This window comes from Narcine bancroftii, chromosome 12, assembly GCF_036971445.1.
Source record: "Narcine bancroftii isolate sNarBan1 chromosome 12, sNarBan1.hap1, whole genome shotgun sequence".
Lineage (NCBI taxonomy): Eukaryota > Metazoa > Chordata > Chondrichthyes > Torpediniformes > Narcinidae > Narcine > Narcine bancroftii.
This window is the reverse complement of record NC_091480.1, coordinates 68436770-68462238: the sequence shown is the minus strand read 5'-3', so window position 1 is coordinate 68462238 and position 25469 is coordinate 68436770. Positions and strand designations below refer to the sequence as shown.

The following is a 25469-nucleotide window of genomic DNA, read 5'->3' as shown; positions in this document are numbered from 1 at the left end:
CCAATAAAAGTTGATTTAAAGTGTCTTCAACTTCCTACGTGATGCAGCCAATCTGAAATGATCTTTGTGTTCAGCGTGAAGTTGTCTATCATAATTCCCAATTTTATTTCAGGAAACAAACCTTTTGAAAACAATTGTTGACCAGTGTTATTTATCGACCAAATTCTACAGTGAAAGTCTTAGTTGAAGGGATTAATCCCATAAAGTATAGATAAAAATATAGATGTAGAAACCTGCAGCAGAGAATAGGCCCTTTGGCCCACAGTGTTGTGCCAACTTAGAAACATACCTGAACAACTGTCTAGAATCTCCTTCGGTGAGGAAATATAGCACAGTAACGGACCCTTTTAATTTATGAGGCCTGTGCTCTCCAATTACACCCTATTGGCCTACAACCCTGGTACATTTTGAATGGTGGAAGGAAACTGGAGCCCCTGGGGTAAACGTAGAAACTCCTTACAGACAGTGCTGGATTCAAACCCGGTTCCCATTGCTAACTGCTACGCTAACCAATCTGCCACCCACCTGACTTGTTATCCTTCAATAGATTTTGGCAGATTATCAATCTCAGATTAAAAACTGTGAATGGAGTTGGCACCTGCCAACTCTCAACCACCTATTGCAAGGGTTGTGTTGCTGTGGTCTGGCATACTGAACTCTACCTTGCCAAGGCCAGATGACAGCTGTCAGACAACCCCTCTTACTTACTCCTTGAACAGGACTCCACCAAAAACCCTCAATCCACCGTCTCACGCACCATCTTTGACCTCGTCACTTCTGGTCATCTCTCTCCCATGATTCCCATCCCCACACTACCTGGTTCTATCTTCTACTCAAGATCCACAAACTCAATTGTCCCGGCAGATCCATTGTTTCTACATGCTCCTGCCCCACCGAACTGGTATCATCTTACCGCGACTCCATTTTGTCCCCAATGGTCCAGTCCCTCCCCACCTACATCTGCAATACCTCACATGCCACCTGTGACTTCAATAACTTCGTTCCCTGAAATTGACTGGCTCACTTTCACTATTGACATCCAATCTCTATACCCCTCCATTCCCCCATACTAGAGGCCTCAAAGTCCTTTGTTTCTTTTTCAACAACAGATCTAACCAGCCCCCCTCCACCACCACCCTCCTCCAGCTGGCAGAACTTGTCCTCTCCCTCAATAACTTCTCCTTTGACTCATCCCACTTTCTCCAGGTGAAAGGGGTGACCATGGGAACACGCATGGGCCCCACCTATGACTGCCCCCACCATGCTACAAGCCCTCACAGGCAAGGCCCCTCAACTCTTCCTCCGCTATGTCGATAACTACATCAGTGCTGCCACATGCACCCATGATGAGCTCATCAACATTTTCCACTTTGCTGCCAACTTTCAGCACAACCTCAAATTCACTTGGTCCATCTCTGGCAACACTCTCCTCTTTCTCAATCTCTCTGTATCCTTCTCGGGAGAGAAACTCTCGACAGATATTTTCTAACAACCTGCCAACTCCCACAGTTACTTTGACTAAACCTCACCCCACTCTGCCTCCTGTAAGAATTCTATCCCTTTCTCTCAATTCTTCCATGCCCATCGCATCTGCTCCCAGGATGAGATCTTCCATTCTAGAACATCCACGATGACCTCCTCCTTCACAAAATTTGGCTTCCCCTCTACCACCATCAACTCAGCCTTCACCCGCTCATCTGCCCTTCCCATAAATCAACCACTTGTTACCTACCCCTGTGACCACAGGAGCTGCTCCACTTGTGCCCACACCGCCTCCCTCACCACCATTCGGGGCCCCAAACAGTCCTTCCAAGGGAAGCAACACTTCACGTGAATCTGCAGGGGTCATCGACTGCATCCGGTGCTCCTGTTGTGGCTTCCTCTATATCGGAGAGGAAGATCATTTCGCTGAGCACCTTCGCTCTGTCCACAGGGACCTCCCGTGGCAACCCATTCAAATTTCACACCGACATATCTGTCCATGGTCTCAGGCACTGCCAGCCAAGGTTACCCTCAAATTGGATGAACAACCTTGGCCTTCTCCAAGCAGATTTCTTTAACATCAACTTCCATTAAACCACTCCCCTGTCAGTCAGTCAGTCAGTCAGTCAATCTGTCTCTCTCTTACCCTACCCTTCTGTCTCCTATCCTCCAGCTCCCCACCCCTTGCCCTTCCCTTTCCATTCAGTGAGTTGCACTTTCCCCATATCACTTCTCAGCTTTCTCTCTTCCACCCTCCCATCCATGTCCAGCACCTGCTATCCTATGCTTCCCTCCCCCCAGCCCTTCCTCCCTCCCCCCCCCCCACCTTTTTATTCAGGTGCCTGCCTGCTTTCTGCTTGTATCTTGATGAAGGGCTCAGGCCTGCAATGTGGGTTATGTACCTTTGCTTCCTGTGGCCACGTGTGACCTGCCGAGCTTCTCCAGCGTGCATTGCATTGTGTTTTGAACGTCATTCCTGATTGGCAGGCCTCTGTGTTAAGAGAAACGTCATCTTGTGCGACACCCAGCAGCAGTGGAAATAGTTAGTTTAAAGAAAGTCTTGTACTCGTGTGCTTGCTTGGTCTGACAGAGTTTCTTTCTCTTTTTTTTAATTAGACATTGCTATTGGTGCCCCATATGATGGACAAGGCAAGGTCTTCATCTACCATGGAAACAACTTTGGGCTGAATACGATTCCTGCTCAGGTATCCATGAAAGCATGTGTATGTTGAATTAACAGTGACTGTTCATTAATCACATGCACGGAAGGCCTTACATTCTATTTCTAATTGATCAGTGCACTTTGCAAATCTGGGCTTTGTTTTGTACAAAATAGATGTTGGGTGGCATGGCGGTGCTGCAGGCAATGCAGCTGCCTCACCGCTCCGGGAAGCCCTGGTCCAAGTCTTCTTTCCAGCACTGTCTGTGTGGAGATTGCGTGATCTCCCCCTGTGACCGCTTAAGATGAGGTCCTTGAGGATAGAGGCTGCTTTTTTAAGACACCGCCTCATGTCGATGTCCTCGATGGAGTGAAGTCTCATGCCCATGATGTCACAGGCCGAGTTAACAACCCTTCTTGTCCTGAGAGTTGGCATCTCCATTGCCAGGCAGTGATGCAAGCAGCCAGAATGTTCTCCATGGTACACCTGTGGAAGTTTATGAGAGTCTTTGGTGACGTACCAAATCTCCTCAAACACCTCACAAAGTGTCATCGCTGGCGAGGCCTTCTTTGTTATAGCATCAACATGGAGACGCCAGGACAGATCTCAGAGATGTTGACACCCAGGAATTTGAAGTTCTTGACCCTCTCCACAACTGAGCCCTCAATGAGGATTGGGTCATGTTCCCACGATCATCTCCTTGGTTTTGCTGATGTTGTTGGTGTGACACCATTGAACAAGCTGATCTATCTCCCTCCTGTGCACTTCCTCATTGCCATTTGTGATTCTGCCGACAACTGTGGTGTCATCGGCAAACTTGGTGATGGTATTGGAATTGAGCCTGGTCACACAATCATAACGAGTAGAGCAGTGGGCTAAGCACGCCTCCTTGAATCTGTGGAATTTGTTGCTGCGGACAGCTGTGGAGGCCAAGTCACTGGGGATATTTAAGGCGGAGGCAGACAAGTTCTTGATCAGGCAGGGAATCAAGGGTTACAGGGAGAATTCAAGAGAATGGGGTTGAAAAGGAGAGGAAATCAGGCATGATGAAGTGGCGGGGCAGACACGATGGGCTGAATGGCCTAATTATGCTCCTCTGTCCTATGGTATGAGTCAGGAATGCAGGATAATGACTGGCTAGTCCAACAGCAACTAATTTACAATTTTGGCCTCGATGAATGAATATACAAGGCCAGATCCAGGTGCTGTTATCTCAGGGATTTGTTCTGAAACCTGAGCCAGGCTGCATTGCACGTTTGCTTCAAAGTAGGGGCATGTGATGCCAACCTTTACTTTTATGTTTCCCTGTCATAGGTAATTGAAGGTGAAACTGTCGGAATTACGAAGTTTGGGTACTCCATCGATGGAGGAATGGACATCGACAATAATTTTTACCCGGATCTGTTGGTCGGCTCACTCTCTGACTCTGCAGTTCTGTTCAGGTGAGATCTCACTGCATGGAACGGTCAACAAGGTTGCTGCGGAGGGCAGGACTCGTGTAAGGGAGCCCTGCATGTTGAAAAATGTGCAAGTTTATGGAGAAAGGACTGGGTGTTGGAACCAGCAATTTTCTCTGGTAGAGACCCAGTGTGGACGTGATGGGTGGAATGGCCTCCTTTCTTGCTGTGACCATCCCATAATTCAGCATTCTGGAAAGAGGAGATTCAATGGGTGGCACACCAAATATTCAGGCTAATCCTATGACTAAAGTCAGGAGAAGTTATAATAACACTTATTGTGCAGTTAAAGAAGTGCGTTTTTTGTAAAGAGACTGTATCCTTGAAGTACCTCTTTGCTGATATAGTGAATCAGCTGAAATGAGCTCGCTAAATAATCAACTCTCTGTTGGTTTATCCTTGGAGTATGAGAGGCCCTGACCAAGCGGAGAGGGCTCTGTAATTTGTCATTGAGGTTTGAATCTCAAACCCAAAAGAATTGCATCTTATAACACAAGAGGTGTGGGTGTTTGTACAGCATCAGCCTGCTGCGTAAACCAGAATCAGATTCATGTGGCTTCATTAGCGTAGTGGTTTGCCCAATGCTGTGACAGCACCAGCGACTCAGGTTCGAATCTGGCGCTGTCAGGTGAAGATATTGCTATAAATTACATATTAAAAAAATCAGTGCAGAATAAATTACATTCAAAAATAAATAAATTAGTGCAAACATCAGAGACTAATAAGTGTTGAACTAGCTTGGCGTTGAGCTGCACTCTACCTGTTGAGAAGGAGAGACATCACATTTAGATGCACATGAGCCTGTGCCATCTAAATACCCCAATTGATCTCCAACCACCAGTACGGTTTGAAGGAAACCGGAGCCCCACCCCTCCCCGGGGGAAAACCCAAGCAGGTCACGGGGAGAACGCACAGACTCCTTACAAACAGTGCAAAATTCGAGCCCAGGTCGCCGGTGCTGTCACGGCGTTGCGCTAACTGGTACACTAACCATGCCGCGATATACATACATTAGACATAAAATTACTTATGTGACCCAGAAATGTACAAACTGAATCAAATTGCAAAACCACAGTTATCTGAAGTTGGAGGTCGATTAATGGTTTGCTCTGTATGAGGGAGAATTTTTTTTTTTTTAAATTTTTTATTTTTCACACCATAAACCACATTGACCATGATACATACATTTTCCTTTTCAAATATATACAGTGTCATTTTCTGCCCCCCCCCCTCCTCCCATCCCACCCTCCCTACCTCCCCCACCCATCCATTTAAAGTACAAAATCTAAGATACATTATACCAGTCAAACAATGTTGTCATTCAATAAAAATAAACAAGAAATTCCACTGAGTCCATTCTTTTCATTTCCTTCTCCTTTCGTTAATTTAGGTAGTGAATGTCCCCGGTAGGTTTTCTCTATTGTGTTTCATGTAAGGCTCCCATATTTGTTCAAATATTTCAATATTATTTCTTAAACTATATGTTATTTTTTCTAATGGAATACATTTATTCATTTCTATATTAAGGGAGAAATTTGTTTCTGCTTTTCCAGCATCAAATGGGCACAATGTATCCACTTTCACAGTGAGATAGCCCATGCTGAGTCCTGCTGGTGAAGTTGCCCAGCTAAATTTTTAGGCATTGTCCAGGCAAATGTTAAGAGCAGGCCTCATGAATATGTTAATGAGGGACCCACAGTTGTGTTCCTGGTCTCCCATCATCCCTCTCACCTCCACCACAACAACATGGGCCTTTCAGATGCCAGTGCTGGTGAGGCAGCCAGGCAGACCTAACCTAGCCATCTCCATCTGGGCTGACTGTCTGTGGAGGCGTTTTCCACCCAAGCATCTTGCCCTCATCAGTAAACAATTAGGGGATGACACGGTGAGCTTAGTGGTTAGCACAACGCTGTTACAGCATCAGTGATCGGGACCGGGCTTCGAATCCCAGGCTGTCTGTGAAGAGTTTGTACGTTCTCCCAGTGTCTGCATGGGTTTTCCCCGGGGCCTCCAATTTCCTCCCATCGGGGGTTGTAGGTCATTTGGGTATAATTGGGCGTCACGGGCTTGTGGGCCAAAAGGGCCTGCTACCGTGCTGTATGTCTAAATTTAAAATTAAAAAAAAAAAATTTAGAAGCACCAGGATCAAATTCGATTGATTCAGGCACCTCAAGTTTTGGGCAAACCCTGCTTTTCTAAGACTGTGACAAATTTTTACTCTTGGAAGGTATCAAAAAGGAAGACACATTAATAATGGCTGAGAAACTCCAGCTCCTAAGAGTTTGAGGTTGTGGTGACAGCTATGTTATCAGTTTTCCCCATGTGAGTTCTAAATCTCTGTCTTCTGTCCACAGAGCAAGTCCTGTCATTAATGTGACGATGCTGCCTTACATCAAACCCCAGCAAATTGATCTGGAGTTGGAGAATTGCAGGCACGGCTCGGGGATCTGGTAAGAATCCACCTCAAAAAGGACAATGCAACCTAATGAGATGTTTCCATGAATCAACCAGCAGGAAATACTGATAGTGCCTGCACCAGGGGCTATGTATACTTAATATTCTTAACAGGAAGTTGCATTGCAATCTCCTGTTTACACACTCCCCCTCTGGTTTGGAGTTCTGAATAGGGAAAGGGAAAATAAGTTCTGAATAAGGCTAGGCAGTATGGCCTAATAAGGCTTTCAAAGTTATGATAGGTTAGATGCAGAGAAAATATTTCCTCTTAGATGTGAGACCAAAACTGAGGCTGTTTAGAATAAATCCAATCAGCATTTCTGGAGAAATTTCTTTCTGGAGAGAGTGGAGGAACTCACAAACACACAGGGTAAACAGTAGGTTTAAAGGGGACACAAGGTTACTGTGGGGAAGAAAGGAATCTCATACTGATGGGATCAGATGGAGAGACGTGAGATTGGACTCTTCAATGTGCTTTGATGTCAAGAAGAGATCCCCGTGGTTGAATGCAGCTCTACGCTGGTGGGAAGGTCAACTTCAGGCCTCAGGGCCCCTGCTCTAAGCTAGTAGTCAGCCTTGTTTGGTGTGCAAGGACACTTACCAGTGGCTCTCTCTATATGAGCTGTAGGCTTGTTAAGGAAGGAGTGAGTGGGGTCAAGTGGGAAGGAGATATCCTACCCCCCCCCTTCCCCACCTTGCACTTCCTAATCTTGAGATATTCAGCCTGTTCTTCAGGAATGGATGAAAGATTTCATTACAGGTAACTGCACACAGGTAATTTCTGCCTGCAATCAGGCTTATCTCTGGTTACTCAAACGAGCCCACTAGTAACTCGGGTTGGACACCCAGAGTCTGCTTGTTTGTATTCAAAGAATCTGTCAGCATCTTGAAGGAACCAGGGATGGGGAGAAAAAAAAAACCAAAGGAAGCCTCTCCCACACCCCTCCCCCCCCCCCCCCCCAGTTGATAGGAGAAAGAGCACCATCCTTCGCTGTACACATGAGCAGGTGGCTGTAAATTACAGTCAGTGAAGATCTGCGCAAATCATGCACTGTGGACACAGTTGTAGCAAGAGGCTTGTCAATGCTTTAGCGCTGAATATCTGTTAGGCTGGTGAAAACTGCGTGATAAGCCGCATTTCAAATGCAAGGAATTTTCAAGACACCCACCATGCTTGCTGTGGGCATATTACATTAACCGCATCCAAAAAATAATGAGCTCCTGCCAGTGAAACCTTGTGCATAATGAGTGTCCCATTCTTTAGCACAGATGGAAGGCCAACAAGGATAAGGCAGGGCTAACCATAATGCAAAGCCCCACAGCTCACTTCCTTCCTGGAAATAACTGAAGATTGGCGTCACAGGAAGCAAAGGCTCAGGAGGGAAGCTGTTCCATCGCCTGGCAGAGGACAGTCAAATAAATATGAGATGCTGTTAGTGAAATGGAAGGTTGCAGTTTTTATGGGGTCTTTGCAGGTTTTCTCATAAGACATTGCCAGTGCCAGCTGTCTTGCTGCCCAAGGGTGGATCCAGGGATGAGATTTGCCAGTGGGGGCAGCAAAACCAGCAGAAGTCCAGCTTTTTAGGACTATTGAAGGTCCCAGGTTGGGGGGATGAAGGATTCGTCCCCATCTTTCAGGAACTTTTCAGACTTTTTCATTTTTGGGCCACTATCTGCAAAAACATGTTTTGAAAGGGGAGAAAGATTGGAAAGTCAACTACATGCCGTATCACTGCCCAACCACACGCCATATCACTGCCCAAATACACACCGTATCGCTGCCCTACCACACACTATATCACTGCCCAACTACATGCCATATCACTGCCCAATTACACGCCGTATCACTACCCAACTACACGCTGTATCACTGCCCAACCACACGCCATCCACTCTGCCTCAGCAATGCACTTCACTGTAGAAGGATCCAGCAAGAAACACAAACTTGTCTGCCAAGCCACGCAGCAAAGCTAGTTTGGCTACGATCCAAGATAGGTTCACTACATGATGCAGTCTGCCTGAAATCCACAGCTGTTAATTAACCTGACCATCCTACACAGAATCATCCCGCCTTCTGCTTGTATATAACGCCAGTGCTAATGTGGGAATATGCCCTCCTCCACAGTAGCCTTATCATTCTACTTTAAAGTGTTTCACTGATGTCCATGTGATAAATGACTCACTTGCCACTTTACTCAGATGGCCTATGGCCTCTCCTCATCAATTGCCTTTGAGGAGAATGAGGATAGTGGCCACCTGCAGGACTTCCTCACAAGCCTGTTTTAGTGTTATCGCCTGCAGTGATGGTTTGAGCTGTGGATGTCTGGTGCTGAGTGGGCTGCTGCCTGCCCCTTTTCATGGATGCACACTAGCTCATCCATACCATTGGTTCGATCCGTCACTGTGACAGGAGTGCCACACCTGCTGGCCAGTTCCTCTCAGATCTGCCCAAGTCGATCAATAAAGTCTGTATGTCCTTACCCTCAAGCAATCTTTGTACTGCTCACTGGTTCTTGCCATGTAGTCCCAACAGACCCACATGGTGCTGTAAATGGTGCACCAACAACAACCTTGCACTCAATATCACCAAAACTAAGGAGCTGGTTGTTGACTTCAGGAAGGGAAAGCCAGAGGTGTACGACCCAGTGATCATTGGGGGGGATCAGAGGTGGAGAGGGTGAGCAAATTTAAGTTCTCAGGAATCACTATTTTGGAGGATCTTTCCTGGATCCAACACACAAATGGCATCGTGAAGAAAACACGTCAGTGCTTCTACTTCCTCAGGAGTTTGTGGAGGTTTGGTATGACATCGGAAACCCGGTCGAATTTCTGCAGAGGTGTGGTGGAAAGTGTGCTGACCGGCTGCATCACGGTCTGGTATGGGGGACCCCAATTCCCCTGAGCGTAAAGCCCTCCAAAAGGTCATGGACACAGCCCAGGACATCACAGGCAAAACCCTCCCCACCATTGAGAACATCTACTGGGAACACTTCTTTTTTAAGGAATCTCAGGGTGGTATGTGATGTCATGTATGGACTCTGACAATAAATCTGAAATGAATAAATCTGAAATAAATAAATCTGAAATAAATAAATCTGTTGCATTATACTTCTGCATTCTTCTGCGAGCAGCCTAACAGGTTATCTCCAACATTCATGCAAGCATGTAAAGAGCACAATTTAGTATATAGACTTACAATGAAATGCGAGATCAGTGAGCACCAAGTAAGGGCAACAGGAGAGAATTGTTGTGGGGTTTATGCCGGAGCCTGATAGCTGCGAGGAAGACACTTCCTTTAAGCCTGATGGTGCGTGATCTCACATCCTGGAGCCTTCTCTCCCGACGGGAGGAGGGAAGACAGTGTGTCTGGGTTGTGATGGGTCCTTTCGAATGCCGCCTTCCTTCCTTGGGCAGTGGGCGATATAGATAGAGTCAAAGGGAGGGAGGGAGGTTTGCGTGATGTTCTGAGCTGTATTGACCCGACCTTGAGCAGAGCAGCTCCTGTCCTGAGCAGTGATGCACCAGCAAGTGATGCTCTCAATGGTTCACCTGTAGTTGTCAAGGGACATGGGTGGGGGGGGGGGGGGGGCATGCTGAACTTCCTTAATGTTGTGAGAAAGTAGGGGCATTGTTGCTTGCTTGACCATCATGTCAACATATATACTTGTCCCAGGTCAGGTCACTGGAGATGTTTATTTCTAAGAACTTAAAGCCTTGTGACTGCAGTGCCATTGTCCTGAAGCCCCCTCTCCTGAATTCTATGCTCAACTCCTTTGACCCTTTTTGTAAGAGGGCACATTAACAGGCCACTTTGCTCCTCAATCTGAAGAATATTGAGTGCACATTGGGTGCTGATGGCATCTTGCAGCCTCAGTGATAAACCTTTTCAAAAGGTTTGCTTTCTGAAAACAAATTGGGGATGATGATAGAGAACTTCAAGCTGAACACAAAGATCATTTCAGATTTCCTGAATCATGTAGGAAGTTGGAGAAGCATTAAATTGACTTTTAATGGCATTAACTTCACCGTACCCCTGAGCCAAGCTCTCAGGTTGACTGCACCTGTTGCACAACTAATGTGAGGAGCCCAGGGTTTGTCTCGGTCACCAAATTTACAACCAAAGTAGAGCTCATGGGCTCTCTTGATAAGTGCAGTCATGCTGTGTCTTTGAGCCTTAAATGTATACTCACCACAAATGTAACAGAATGTATCGCAGCTGTTGCGACATCGATGAGACATTTCTGCTGCATTGAATCTTTCTGAAGACAATAAATGCTGCTGTTAAATGCACTCTATTGCCTGAAGAACATGTCCATCAACGTGCGTTCAATCTATATCAATGTAATGCACAGCATCTGTACATGTGAGCTGTTTTTATAGCCTGTCGGCATCTATCCTGACCCAGCATGCCCAGGCCTAACACAACATTTGCATAGCACCGGCACTGAGTTCATGCCCAGGCATTCTTGGACTGACCAAAACAGCTTGTTTTGTGGGCAATATTCTGGTGGACTTAAAGTATGACAGGAAATCACAAAACTAGGTTATATCTAAAAAAGCGGTATGCGATTGGAAACTTTTAACGTGATTTTTGTGATCAGCAGCCCAAAATCCATAAAATACACCCAAAAGTGTTGATGAAGAAAAATCTTCGTTGGCTGGTGTAATTAAACAGCAAGGCCCCCCCCCCCAGTAAGGAGTTTTGCAAGGCATGTGAAGCTGCTTGAAATATTCTTGCTGCCCACACAGGCTGCATGCACAAGTCTCTCAGTTCTTCATTGCCTTGACGCTTTCATGTTGGGACGAAGCAGCTTATACTCTGCATATCTTGAAGATGAGTTGGGGAGGTGGAGACAGAGTCAATAGATCTGAATTTCCTGCATCTTTACCTTTGTGTCAGTGTTATTAAATACTATTAAATCTGACTTAATTTTCCTCTCCTATTCTGAATTCCATGGGCTTAGGAGACACCATTGAGTCATTTGGTAATTTATTTTCCACAAGCACAGAGGTAGTGACGGGGATGCGGAATCAGGTCACAGATAGGCCATGGTCATGTTGAATGACATTTGAAGCTCGTGGACTGACTGGCCTGTTCCTCTGTGCACTTGACAATGGGTGAGGTGTGGTTCCATCAATCCTTCACCTACTGTTTTTCTTAAACTCACTCCATCAGTTCTGCCAAGCTTGACCCCGACAAACCTAGATGATCTCAGTCTTGGAATCACCTTTGCAAAGCAAACTTACAATCAGCGCAGGTGCTCACAGCAACAGCGGTCAGGACAGATGTTGGGCTGATGTCGGTGGCTGTGCTCATTAGCTCCACAGCTGCTTTGGAAGGGCCAATGTTTGCCCATTTGCAGATCTCCTGCCAGTAATGAAATGACAGATTGACAATGCTCAGTTGACTATTGCAAAGCTACAGGATATGGACCTATGTGAGGGTTAACTGTGCAGACAGAGTGGAAAATAAATCCAGGTTAATTCTCTAACTGTTGAAGTCTCCATGATGCAAATCACAGCCATACTAAGCATGACAGTTTGGTCACTTGGTATTAATCAACGACTTTGCTACTTTCTTCTCCTCAGCCAAACTGCAAAGCGCTATCACAATGCAATTTGGAAACTAGGATGCATGCAGCTAAGTTTGCCTTTTATTGCTTATTTAAAGACCTGTACCATTTTCAATGTACATCCATGACGCCTCTTCTTCTAAGATCTGTTCCAACACGGTGTCACCTGCTAACTTCCAACTCTGAGTATCATAGATTGGCATTGAAGCAATACCACTGACCAAGGCATGTTTTGCTGCTCAAGGTGCACCCCACTGAATTGCTGCTGGATTAGGGTAAACCTGTTGCCATTGAAACTTAGGATCTAAGAGCAGGGTCGGAACCCTCAGCGTTAACGATTATATTTCACTGGTTGGTAATGTTCTAATTTACAATGTTTTTTCTGTCCCACAGTATTGATGTCAGGGCCTGCTTCCTTTATAGATCGAAGCCTGAATTCTACAACCCCAGGATTGGTAAGTTCAACAAAAGAATGGCCTGCGTCGTCCATGTAGTGTAACAAAAAAAGGGGGTGATGGGGATTTCACGATGCGTTACTTTGTGTGGAAATCCACCGTCCAAATGGGACAGGCGAAAGACTGAGCAGTTGCCAAACACCAGGGTTTGCTGTGGGGTGCTGGATAGCAAAGGGTTTTCATTCGAGGAAAGTGCTGGTGCAAGCCGTTGAGTTTGAATACTTCTCTGGACTTCTGCGCGCTGCATAAAAAGCACATCCAAGTTCAACGTTCATTGTCACATTTACTGAGGTACCGAGCGATCAAAGTAGTCAACCTATGCAGCAGTGAAACCCCAGTGCTCAATTACAGAGAGAGATCAGTTAGAACAGAGCAAAGATGGCACAATTTTACTGGCGTGAGGTTTGTTCAGGAGTCCGATAACGGCAGGAAAAAAGATTCCTCTGGAGTGTTGTAACAATTAAGTTTGCAAAGGCAGTAACAGCAATTTATTTTATGTGTGGCAAAACCCCTGCTTGACAGCAATAAAGCAAAGTGACCAGTTGATCTATTTTGTGTGAGGGACATTGTCCAAGGCACAGGGACAGAACCCTCAGTCTTTCTTGAATTCTTCTCAGGGGGTCAGTGAGATCCATTCAACTCAATGGAATGGGCAGAGAGGGCATTAGTGTACCTTCTCTTCTCCAATAATGCAGCACACCTTCTGAGTTGACTGGGCAGATATTCTTTGGTGTGGCTTTGAGCTCACATTATTCTGACTCTGAGGCCAAGCCAGTGGATCTGTGCACCCAGCGTATGTTGCTAGAGGCAATACCAGGTGATGGAGCAGTTATGAAGTGGCAAGAAGGAACTTCTGACCATTTCCACTCTTATCAGCCCAGAGGATCCCGCAGAAGGGCAGTATAACACGGCACAGACAGCAGAGTTGAGCCGTTGCAATCACATCCTGCAGTTCTGGGCATGGGCTGGCGGTGTGATTGTGTTTTGCTGGTCATTGGAGGCTGGGAATTGTGACACCGTGAAAATCTTTGCACTTGATTCATCACCCATCCCAAAGAGGTGGGGAATGGGTTCCAAGTGAAGGAGAAGCTTGGCACCCAACCAGGCAGTGTTGTCTGGGACACTCCAGTGTGAAGTGCGGCATTTCATAATGTCAGCTGCTGGACACAGTGGGTAGAGTTTGTCACATGCTGCCTGCTGTTTTGACAGTATTGCGTGACAAGCAGGGAAACTAATTGAAATGGAAGCCATTTGATTTATATTTCTCACACTTGGTGTACAAAGTCCCCTTGTACACTTGACAGGTTTCCTGCGTGGGTTATGACTGTTCCCTTCGTCTTCCTCTTGAAACCTCTCACAGTTTGTTTGCACTCTTCTTTGTCCATATTTCTCTCTTTTCTATATATTTCTTTTCTTGAGTACAATTGTTCGCCCTATCGATAAGTGGTAATTCTGCCTGGCTCACAGGAAAAAAGAATCTCAGGGTTGTATGTGATGTCGTGTATGTACTCTGACAATAAATCTAAATGTTGAACTTTGAACTTCAGAGCTCATCGAATGCGGTGGAATTTCATCAGCTTTTGCAGGCAAATGCAGCAGCCATTTTGCGCAAAGCACGATCTGGCAAAGGGTATTTTGGCTGTGCTGTTTTGAGGAGAGAGTGAGATCTCCCAATTCTTAGGCACGGAATTTTCAACATCCTGTTGTGGGGCTTAAACCCATGAGCCTCTGGCACAGAGGAGAGCGCGCCAAGCTGGCATCTTGTTTGCAAGATACGCTAAAGGGTTAATGTTTCTGGTGATCCCTGCTGGAACATGAATGGGGAGGTAGGTGGCAGAATCATCTGCATCCCTGACCTGCTTCTCCCATCAATCCCTTCCCCAGTCAGGCTTCATCGAGGTAGAACCACCCTTGATTCAGGGGAAGTCACTGTTCACGCGCAAACGACTTTTTCACGTAGTTTTTGTGATGTTTTGACGAGCAGTTCAATTTCTTTCAATATTACATTTCTTAAATGAACAGACTTGGCTTCAGGGTTGAATGAGTGTGAGCATCAGCCATCCATTTGGGAAGGTTCAGAAGGGATTCTTCCAACTGGCCCAGAATTGATTGGCCAACATGTGTTTATTATGGCGTCCATTGTGATGTGCGGTACCAAGTGCTCTCCTTGTTGCTTCCAGTTCTCAGGTTTACTCTTGAGGCCGATTCGCTGAAGGTTGATGGACTGAGCAGGAGGCCTCCTCGAGTGTCCTTTCTGAAAAGGAAGCCCCTTGACCTGGGGAACCAGTACACTGGTGAAGTGCACCTGAGAAAGCAGTCGGAGTTGAACTGTATCAATGTCACAATGAAACTTGAGGTAAGGCTGGACGCAAGCACATGCGTGTAAAACATCTTTGATTCAAAACAATCTTATACCTTTTACTAACAATGACCCATTTTTGAATAGCTGGTTTCACCATGGTATTAGAAAGGCAGAAGGTTGTTAAGAACAAGGTCAATTGATGTCCTTTCAACAGTTAAGAAATAGAAAGAGCAAGACCCAAATTAAAATGATAATTTTATCAAGCGAAATCTATTAAAATAGCTTTAGTGGGAGTGTATTGCAGTGACTTGGAACTCGGACACACATTTGGGTATGGAGAGATGGAATGCAAAGTTGTATACCTTTGGAGAAAATTACATATAACTTGAGAAATAAATATTCAACTTTTGTACAAATTTGGAGCCCGTGGATGCAAAGTTCAGGGATAAATATATAAAAATATACTTCCGGATTCTTAACACCTGCATTATCTTCTTCTCTAAAGTTGTTTAATGTAAATACTGTAAGGATTCCAGTGTGTGAGCTAATCCTTTGTCCAATCCAGATTGATAGAATCTTTTCTTTATATATATATTTAAATATAATTATTTTCTATAACTATATTTTGTATCCATTATTATTATATCTTTTATAGTGGGAGGGGTAAGAGGGAGGGGAGGGCAGGTAAGGGGAGTGGTTAACACCATGTCATCACTGCAATTTTAAAATTTAATTAAATATTGACTCTGTATAATTATAATTACAAAAAAAAGCACGAGCATTGTGGCAGGTGGCTGCAGGCACTCGGGTGAATAGGAAGAGGGGTGGCTGATGACTGCAATTGCATTCATTTGAATTCAGATTCAAACGCGGGTCGCTGGCACTGACCGTTATCTTAACAGAGCTATCCCCTACACCAGCTATGCTGTCTCTTCAACTTCAAATGTGGAGTAATTTCTTTATCCAGAGGGTCGTGAGTCTGTGGAACTTGTTGCCACGGGCGGCTGGAGAAGTGAGGTCGTTGGATTTATTTAAGGCAGAGATTGACAGGTATTTGATTAGTCAGGGCATCAAGGGTTACGGGGAGAAGGACGAGGAGTGGGGCTGAGTGGGAGGATGGATCCGCTCATGATTAGAAGGGCGGAGCAGACTCGATGGACTGATGGGTCGACTTCTGTTCCGATATCTTATGATCTTTGGTTGATAGGAGAACATCAGAGACAAGCTGCGACCCATTCCAGTGACATTGACCTACATGATCAAGGAAGCCAAGCGCAAGAAGAAACAGGCTGAGGGACAGCTGGCGAATTTGATGCCTGTCTTAAATGCTCACATTTCAAACACATTCAAGGATGAGGTGGGTACACCTGAACCTTCTGCTCTGGACCTGCACAAAGCTGGGAGTGGGATTTGAGGCTCAAGCTGCAATTGGTTTGCTTGGACTGATTTATGGCATAGCATAGGCCCGGGATATCAACTCGAATTGCAAAGTGCCAATTGGGGAGTTTTACATTTTAAATTAAACTTTAAAAAAATGTAGTCATACAGCACAGTAACAGGCCCTTCCAGCCCATGAGCCCGTGCCGCCCAATTACACCCAATTGACCTGCAATCCCCGTACAATTTGAAGGGTCAGAGGAAACCAGAGCCCTTGGGGAAAATCCACACAGACACGGGGAGAATGTACAAACTCCTTACAGACAGCGTAGGGTTCGAACCCTGGGTCACTGGTGCTGGTACAGCGTTGCACTAATCGTTACGCTAACCATATCGCCCTTTCAAATTCAAGTTGTTAATTCAATAAACATGTAATTACCTTCATTCTTGGTCAGTGTGAAACTACCATATTGTCTAGTTCACTAATGTCTTACTGGGGAGGAAATCTGCTGTCCTTACCTAATCTCACTTTTGTTCACACTAAACCGTCCTCTGAAATGGCCCAGCAAGCCACTTTATTCAACAGCAATCAGGGTCACATCCCATAAATTAATTGAAAAGAAAACAAATATGTAAACAAATTATCCACCATAATTTCCACCATCTACAACATGATCTCACCACCAGAATCCTCCACTATTTCCACCACCTACTATGTGATCCCACCACCTGAGACATATTCCCCTCTCCTCCCCTCTCCACCTTCCACAGGGTCCACTCCCTCCATGACTCCCTTGTCCACTCCTCCTTCCCCGCTAATTGCTCCCTTGGAACCTACCCCTGTGACCGCAGGAGATGCTTCACTTGCACCCACATCTCCTCCCTCAGCACCATTCGGTGCCCAAAATAGTCCTTTCAAGTGATGCAACACTTCACTTGTGAATCTGCAGGGATCATCTACAATGTCTGTTGGCCTGTACTCCTTCCCCTGCCCCTTCTTCCCTCCTTCCCCACCTTTATGTTGAGGTGGCTGCTTGCTTTTTGCTCATACCTTGATGAAGGCCTGAAACGTTGGTAATATATGTTTACCTCCTATGGACACAGCATAACTTGCTGAGTTCCTCCAGCATTTCTGTGTATTAACAAATATATCAGCTATCCCTGCAGCCATTCACTGCCTTGGTGGGTTGAATACTTTCGAGAGAGTTACTGACAGTGTTCAATGACCCGAGTGCTGCTGTGGTTTCAACACAAAAAAGACTTGCATTGCTACCTCTCATGATCTCAGGATGTCTCAAAGTCCTTTAGAGCCTTAAAGCATAGTTAAGATTAAAATTAGAATATGTAGTGACTAATCTGGGGACCATGCAAAGGTAATCTGTTTTACTGATGCTGACTGTAGGATAAGTATTGGTTTGGACTCTTAGAACTTCGAACTGGAGATTCACCAGGATGTTCAGTTCTGGTCACCTCATTACAAGAAGGATGTGGAAGCTGTGGAGAGGGGGCAGAGGAGATTATCCAGGACATTCAGTTCTAGTCACTTCATTATAGGAAGGATGTGGAAGCTGTGGAGAGGGTGCAGAGGAGATTTACAGGATGTTGCCTGGATGGGAAAATAAGTCTTACGATGCAAGGTGAGCAGAGTTGGGACTTTTCTCTTTGGAGCAAAGGATGAGAGATTATAGGAGCATAGATAGGGTGGACAGCCAGCAGCTTTTTCCCAGGACAGGATCTCAGCAAACACCAGAGGACAGGTGAACAAAGTGAAGGGAGGGAAGTTTAGGGGAGACGTCAGGGGTAAATTTTTACACGAGAATTGTGGGGGCCTGGAATGCCTTGGTAGTAGAGGCTGAAAAATTGGGGGCATTTAAGAGACTCTCAGACAGGCACATGGATGAAGTAAAATAGAGGGTTATGGGGAAGGGAGGGTTTTTTTTTGGAGGTTGGCACAACATTGTGGGCTGAAGAGCCTGTACTGTTCTATGTTAAGTACCATGAATTGCTTTCTGCCCATCTGAGAGAGTTCTTGCTCCACTTTGTTAATTCAAAAGGGAGTAAGATTGCAAAGCTGCCTCAATGTCTGCACTGGAGGTTTTGTCAGTGGAGTCTCAGAGTGGAACTGGAGCTTCACATGACAGAGCAATCGACTTGGATGCTAACCACATTGCACTGTGCTGACCGGTCTCCTGTTATCTGCTTGCAGGTGAATTTTCTGAAGGAAGGTTGTGGATCTGATAAAATTTGCCAGAGTAACCTGCAGTTGAAGCATCGTTTTGGCACCAGACTTGATGATGATGTTTTCCAGCCATTGCCCCTGTACGTACTGTTCCTTTTATGGGATTTTCTTATCAATTTTTGCAGTATTAGAAAGGGCATGTGGAAGTGGCATGCTTTGTGAAGGTATCTCACTTACATCCTGTCACCCTTTCCCAACTCAAAGTGGACAATGCACAGGAAATCTGGGAACAGTGGCTTAAAGATTAAATGTTCATTGGAGTCTTTGGCAAATATCACACTCGCCCCTTATTGTGCACTTATTCTGTTACAATGCCAATGAACATCCCTGACTATCATGCTTTTCTGACACTCTTCAAATCAGCTTTTTATAGCAGTGAGTTCAAGCTGTCCTCTAATGTGGATGGGAATGTTATCAATTTAATGTAGCCCAACTTAAACCCATGTTTGGAACAGTCAGTTTGGTGGTGCCTTGTTCCCATCACCTCAAGGCTACCAAACACGGCCCTGGGGTTGAATCCTACTTGCCCTCTTCCTGCTGCCATCCTTTCCAACCCTACGTTGCCTACTGCACCTTCTCAGCTCTGAGAATCTCTCTTATCCTGACAGGATGGGGATAGGAAACAAGGAAGAAACTCAATCTGCCATCCTGTATCTGCCTTAAAAGTTTTGTTTTTTGCTTGTCTTTTTTACCCACTTTTCCTGGACTTGACAAAATGGAGCTGTGCTTACACCTCCCTTCCTGTCCCACAAATACTCTCATTCATATTGTGAAGGTGATGTTTCCATGGTGAGGAGAGCTTGACCTGAAGGGCAGTGGGTTGGTTACTTATACTGCATCCCCTTTATTGCAGAGATGAACAAGAAAGGCAAGTAATTTCTCTCAGTGACGAGAAGGACATTGCTTTGGAGATCACAGTCACGAACTTTCCATCAGACCCCACGGACCCAAGTAAAGATGGCGATGATGCTCATGAAGCTGTCCTCGTTGCAAGCTTCCCAGACACTCTCTCCTTCTCTGCCTTCCGATCACCTCAGGTACATGGAAAATCTCAGCAGAAAAGCCTGGAGGTTTTTTTTTTACACCTGTGCACAGTTATTTGCGGTACTAACACACTTCAGACAGATGGAAGGTAATCTGGGTGGAGGTCTAGATCAGCCATTCTCAAGCTTTTTTCCTGACAATAGCCCCTAGTTCTCTAAATTTAAAATTTTAAATGTAAATTTAGACATACAACACTGTAACAGGCACTTTTGGCCCTCAAGTTCGCACCGCCCAATTTACATCCAATTGACCAACAACCCCCGATACATTTTTTTGAATGGTGGGAGGAAACCAGAGCCCCTGGGGGAAACCCATGCAGTCACGGGGATAACATACAAACTCCTTACAGATAGCGCTGGATTTGAACCCACTCCTGGCTGCTAGTGCTGTAATAGCATTGTGCTAACCACTACGCTAACTCTGCTCAAAGTTTATGGGCCCCCTTCCCCATGAAGTAGTCAAGTTTTGGTTTCTTTCCCTACTTCTCTCCTACTGACTGCATTAAAAAAAATTCATTTGTGAGGTGAAAAGGCGAGGGGGGGGGGGGTGGTAGGGTACAGGGCCCTTATTGAAAATGGCTGGTCTAGATACAATGGTGGTTTCCAAGATTGGTATCCATGGTATCACAGATATAAGGGCAAACTCCATCCAAATAGGTTGAAAATTGAAAGTCAACAATTAAGTAAATTTAGAATGCCAACAGTAACTTGACCACAAAAACTTCTGGGTCATTGTTAAAGCCCATTGTTCATTCCTTCAAGAAACAAAAGGTGCTGTCATTGCCTTGAGGGTGTGTGAATCCAGGCCCACTGACTGGTGGTTGACTTTTAACCAACCTCTGAAATGATCTTGCAGGTGGGGTCAGGAATGGACAATAACCATGGCATTGCCAGGACTGGAGGGCTTGAGGTTGGATAGGCCGGGGCTTTATTCCTGAGTAGGTAGGAGGCTGAGGGGGACATGAAAGAGGTTTATTTGACCATGTGAGACAGGGATAAAGGGAATGCTCTGTCTTTTCCTTAGGGTAGATGATTCTAAAATTAGAAGACATTGCTTTAAGGTAAGAGGGGAGAGATTTCAGAGGGACCTGAGGGAAAACTTTTTCAGTCAGAGGGTGGTCTGTATCTGGAATGAGTTGCCAGAGGAAGCTGGAGAAGTGAGAACAATGACCTGGTTATCAGGTGAGGAATACCCTCAGTACTGCTGTACGCGGCACAGGTGTGGCCCATCCCCACACCTCTGCCCTGGCCATCCCCAGCGCAGTCTTCCAATCCAAAATGGAAAGGTCTGCAGCACACGGAGATGTCGGGGAGGGAGTGCTGCCGACTGGCACTTTCCAGGCTGCAGGAGTACGTTCTGAGGGATGCACTGAGGCTTGGTGCAGCCAATGCGAGGGTGCTGTGAGGAAGGACCACAGTCTAGAGTCCTCCCATTACCTGGCTGAGACCGAGGGGAAGTCCCTGAAACAATAGAGGAGGGAGTAACGTCAGGTGCCACAGGGGTGCTAACGGTATAAATAGAAATGATTGTAACAGTGTATAGAGATGGAAATAAAACAGGGAAGTCTGCAGTAAAAACACAGAGCCAGAGAAACTCAGCAGGTCAAACAGTGTCCTTTATAGAGCAAAGATAGATACAAAATATTGGTTCAGGCATCTGCCAACATTTTCTCCATACCTCAATGAAGGGCTCAAGCCAGAAACATTGGTTATGTACAGGGGTGCAGGGCTGCCAGAGCTCACTGGAGGGCCTCTCCAGGCACCTCATGGGGACCGCTCCGAGCACCTCATGGGGGCCGCTCCGGGCACCTCATGGGTCTGCTCCAGACACCTCATGGGGCTGCTCCGGGCACCTCATGGGGGCCGCTCAAGGTAGCTCACGGGGGCCGCTCCGGGAATCTCATGGGAGGTGCTCTGGGCACCTCAGGGGGGCTGCTCCGGGCACCTCGGGGGGGGGGGGGGGTGGGGTGGGGGTTGCTCCGGGCACTGCGGGGGGGGTGGGGGGCTGCTCCGGGTACCTCAGGGGGGCCATTTTTAGTGAGTTCCAGCACCTAAAAAATGAGCCCTGTACCCCTGATTATGTATCTTTGTCTTTGCTACATAAAGCACACTAATCCTGCTGAGTTTCTCCAGCCTTGTGTTTTTACTGTGATGGGAATGTATAGAAATGACACTAAGAGTGGGAAGAGGCTTTGAATGGGTTTTTCTTTGTAAATAATTTATTGTGTCTATTTTTGGTAAACAAACCATGACAGTGTCGTTCATGGATAGGAAGGGGTTAAAAGGATATGGATCAAATGCAGGGCAAATGGAACTAGACCAGAATGCCATCTTGGTCAGCATGGATGAGATGGACCAAAGGGCCTGTTCTGTGATTCATGACGCTAATAACACCAGAACTGCACTACTCCAAGTGTTGCACAGCTGAATGTTTCAAAAGGGTATCGATGCTGTGATCAGTGAATCCCATTACAAAAGTGCACTTCACCAAGGTACCATTCTCTGGGAAGAGAGTTTTGAACAGAATTATTTTAATATTTATGGACTCTGGGGTTGCATTATAGAAAGGATGATGTAAGAAAGTGGACGAGACACCTTTAAGAGGAAGCAAGAGAAGTCAGTGAAACATTTTCTCCACATCTACCCTTTCAAACATCTGGTTGGATTGTTTGGTTGAGCAAAGTTGCCAGGAAGACCCAAAACATCGACCAGTCCTTTCACTGATGCTGCTGGATCTGCTGGGTTTTTCCAGCAGATTGTTTTTTTTAAAAAGAACCCCAGCCTTTCCTGATAGTTACAACCTCTCAGTTCTGGCATCATTTTTTTTTAAACCAGTACTATGGACTCCTAATGGGCCTCAGATGTCCTAACACTGAGCCAAGTCGTTGCACAGTCCCAACATTTTTTTTAAAGAATCATTCTCCTCATTTAACTTTTAGGAAACTCTTTTCCTACAATATCCCAGTGAAACCAAAAAAACAAGGTGGCTTTAATCTTGGGTCAGATCCCTCCATGAACATTTCTCCAAATGAACAAAGTACATGTAGCAAGTGCTGTGGACAAAAAGTCTTGTTATTTCTGGTTACTATGTGATAGGTGCATGCTAAGAGCTCACAACCAATTTATTCCTCTTCTTTCAGGACAACAAGCTGGTTTGTGTGGCGAACACCAATGGTTCTGAGGCTGAATGCGAGCTAGGAAACCCAATGAAGCGAAACGCTGAGGTATGTGGTCGATTTTCTTCTGGCAGACACTGATTCTTGATCTTCACACTGCAGCTGTGAGTGAAGAGAACCGTAGAGCCAAAGAACATGACAGCACAGAAAACAGGCTCTTTGACCCTTCTGGAATGTGCTGAACAATTATGCCGCCAAGTTCCACTGACCTGCCCCCATTCCATAGCCCTCCATACCCATCCCATCTATGTACCTGTACAAATTATTTTTAAATGTTAAAATTAAGCCCACATTCACCATTTCACCTGGTAGCTCGTTCCACACTCCCAACACTCTCTGTGTGAAGAAGATCCCCCTCATGTTCCCCTAAACTTTTCCCCCTTCACTTGTTCCACACTCCCACCACTCTCTGTGTAAAGAAGTTCCCCCTAAACCTTTCCCCTTTCACCCTTAATCCATGTCCTCTGGTTTGTATCTCACTTACCCTCAGTGGAAAAAGCCGGCCTACATTTACTTCATCTATCCCCCTCATAATTTTAAATACCTCTATCAAATCTCCCTTCATTCTTCTATGGCAGGGAATAAAATCCTAACCTGTATTGTTTTTCCCTGTAACTCAGTTCCCAAAGTCCGGGCAACATCCTAGTAAATCTTTAAGATTAAAACACTGAAGTCTGCAGAACAGGTCAAACAGAGTACTTTATGTAGCAATGCCGAGATTACATAACCAACGTTTCAGGCTTGAGCCCTTCTTCAAGGTGTGCTGAAGAGCTCAAGCCCAGAACGTTGGTTCTGTATCTTTATCATTGCTATATAAAGTACACTGTTTGACCTGGTGAGTTTCTCCAATGTTGTGTTTTTACTAGTAAATCTTCAGTTTAATTTTAAAATAATTTGAAAAAGAAATGAATTAAAAGACATTAAAGCATTAAGACATAAATCAAACATTAGAGTAGCATAAGTAAAACTTAACAAACCCTTTTCCCTCCTCATCTTCGGCTGGGAACTCTCATTCAAGTGAATGGAGACTCCACGAGGTCTGGCTGGATTGGGATCCAAGAGGCACAGGTGTGAATTGCTATGGGATACCAGCACTCCTGGTTTCCACCACAGATGCCGCAGGTAGTCCAGGGACAGAAACAGGTGCACTGGCTCCTGTCACTCAAAACCTCTGTTATGTCTGAGATTTACTCCTCTGGGAATGGCCTGTGAAATTCAGACCAGTCACATGAAAGTGTGAGACTGATCAAACAGCAGTCAGAAGAAAGTTGCCGACTTGCTGTAAAACATTGAGAACTGAAGGGTTTGTTTGTGAGAGCAGATATGTCCATCGTGCAGAGCTCACATGGGACTGCCTGAACCCAAACTCACTCCACTCACATTCTGTCCCTGCTCACCGACTCACAGAGGAGACCAGAACTGCAGGCAGTTCTCCAGATGCGGCCTCACCAGGACCTTGTACAGTTTCAGCAGAATCTCCCTGCTCCTAAATTCAACTCCTCAAGCAATGAGGGACAAAATCCCATTTGCCTTCTTAATTACCATATAAACCATATAACCACTTACAGCACAGAACAGGCCAGTTCGGCCCTACTAGTAATTACTTACGGTAATTACTGGATGTGCTACTTTGCAACCTACTGCCCCCCCCCTTCAAACAACCTGGCCTCACCCTCTCCAACTCCCTAATCTCCTCCAACCTCAAACCCTTGCAATTATAGGTACAGTTGTCCAGCTCTATATGTGACCAAGCTTGGACCCAGGCATGCCATCAATCCAGGCTCAGGAATACCCTCCTTAAACCTCTCTGGTCTTCTACCCCTTTTTCTCCTCTATGAAGATTTTCTTTCAAGCCCAAGCATTTGATCACCTGTCCTGTTTTCTCCTGAGAGATGCAGGAGACTGCAGGTGCTGGACAACAGAGCACGGAATAGACTGCAGGAGGAGCTTGTGGGTCAGGCAGTGTCTGGGGAGGGAAAGGGATGGCTGAGGTTTGGGGTCGAGAGCCTGCATCAGGACTAAGAGGGTAAAGGGGAGATGGACAGTCCAAAGAGATGAGGGGAGGGGCTGCTCAGTGTGAAAGATAATTTTCTGGACAGTTGCTGAATGTAGGTGTGAACTATTTCAGGTTGCAATGACACTACGTTCTTTATCTGCAGGTCACATTTTACCTGATCTTAAGCACTACTGCAATCACCATTGAAACCACCACCCTGCCAATCATTCTTCACCTCAGCACGTGAGTGTTCTTTTGTATCCTGAAGTAGAACAAAATCAGCCAAGCGATGTAACTTTACCTGTTGTGGGGAATTTATGACATGTATTTCTCCCTGGTTGCCTTGATGTCTTCTCTGGCTGGAATGAAAAAAATCCTGGGAGGATGATGCCATCTGTTAAAACCAGAGGCTGGTTGATGTTTTCAGTGCATTGGTGTAGCGGTTAACGCAATGAGCAATCAGGACCGGGGTTTGTATCCCGCGCTGTCTGTAGTGAGTTTGTACGTTCTCCCCGTGTCTGCGTGGGTTTTCCCCGGGGACTCCAGTTTCCTCCCACCATTCAAAATGAACCGGGGGTTGTAGGTCAATTGGGCAGCATGGGCTTGTGGGTCTTACAGACAGTAGGGGGATTCGAACCCGGGTCTCTGGCGTTGTAACAGTATTGTGCTATCCGCTACACTAATTGTGCCACCCTAAGTTACATGGGATATTACCTTAATATAAACGGAACATTTCAAAATAGTCAGGCAAAGTC

At 45.7% G+C, this 25469-nt stretch overlaps 1 protein-coding gene across 3 annotated transcripts in view; it reads left to right on the top strand.

The window, feature by feature from the left end:
• Window positions 1–25469, top strand: part of LOC138747457 (integrin alpha-7-like) — a 168297-nt gene that overhangs the window by 115598 nt on the left and 27230 nt on the right. For all 3 annotated transcript variants that reach the window (XM_069906696.1, XM_069906695.1, XM_069906697.1), the window contains exons 8-17: window positions 2599–2687; window positions 3957–4084; window positions 6454–6549; window positions 12520–12581; window positions 14762–14937; window positions 16091–16240; window positions 18467–18579; window positions 19353–19536; window positions 22683–22766; window positions 24878–24957. In XM_069906696.1, the coding sequence (XP_069762797.1) occupies window positions 2599–2687; window positions 3957–4084; window positions 6454–6549; window positions 12520–12581; window positions 14762–14937; window positions 16091–16240; window positions 18467–18579; window positions 19353–19536; window positions 22683–22766; window positions 24878–24957 (1162 nt within the window). The remainder of the gene's footprint in view (window positions 1–2598; window positions 2688–3956; window positions 4085–6453; window positions 6550–12519; window positions 12582–14761; window positions 14938–16090; window positions 16241–18466; window positions 18580–19352; window positions 19537–22682; window positions 22767–24877; window positions 24958–25469) is intronic.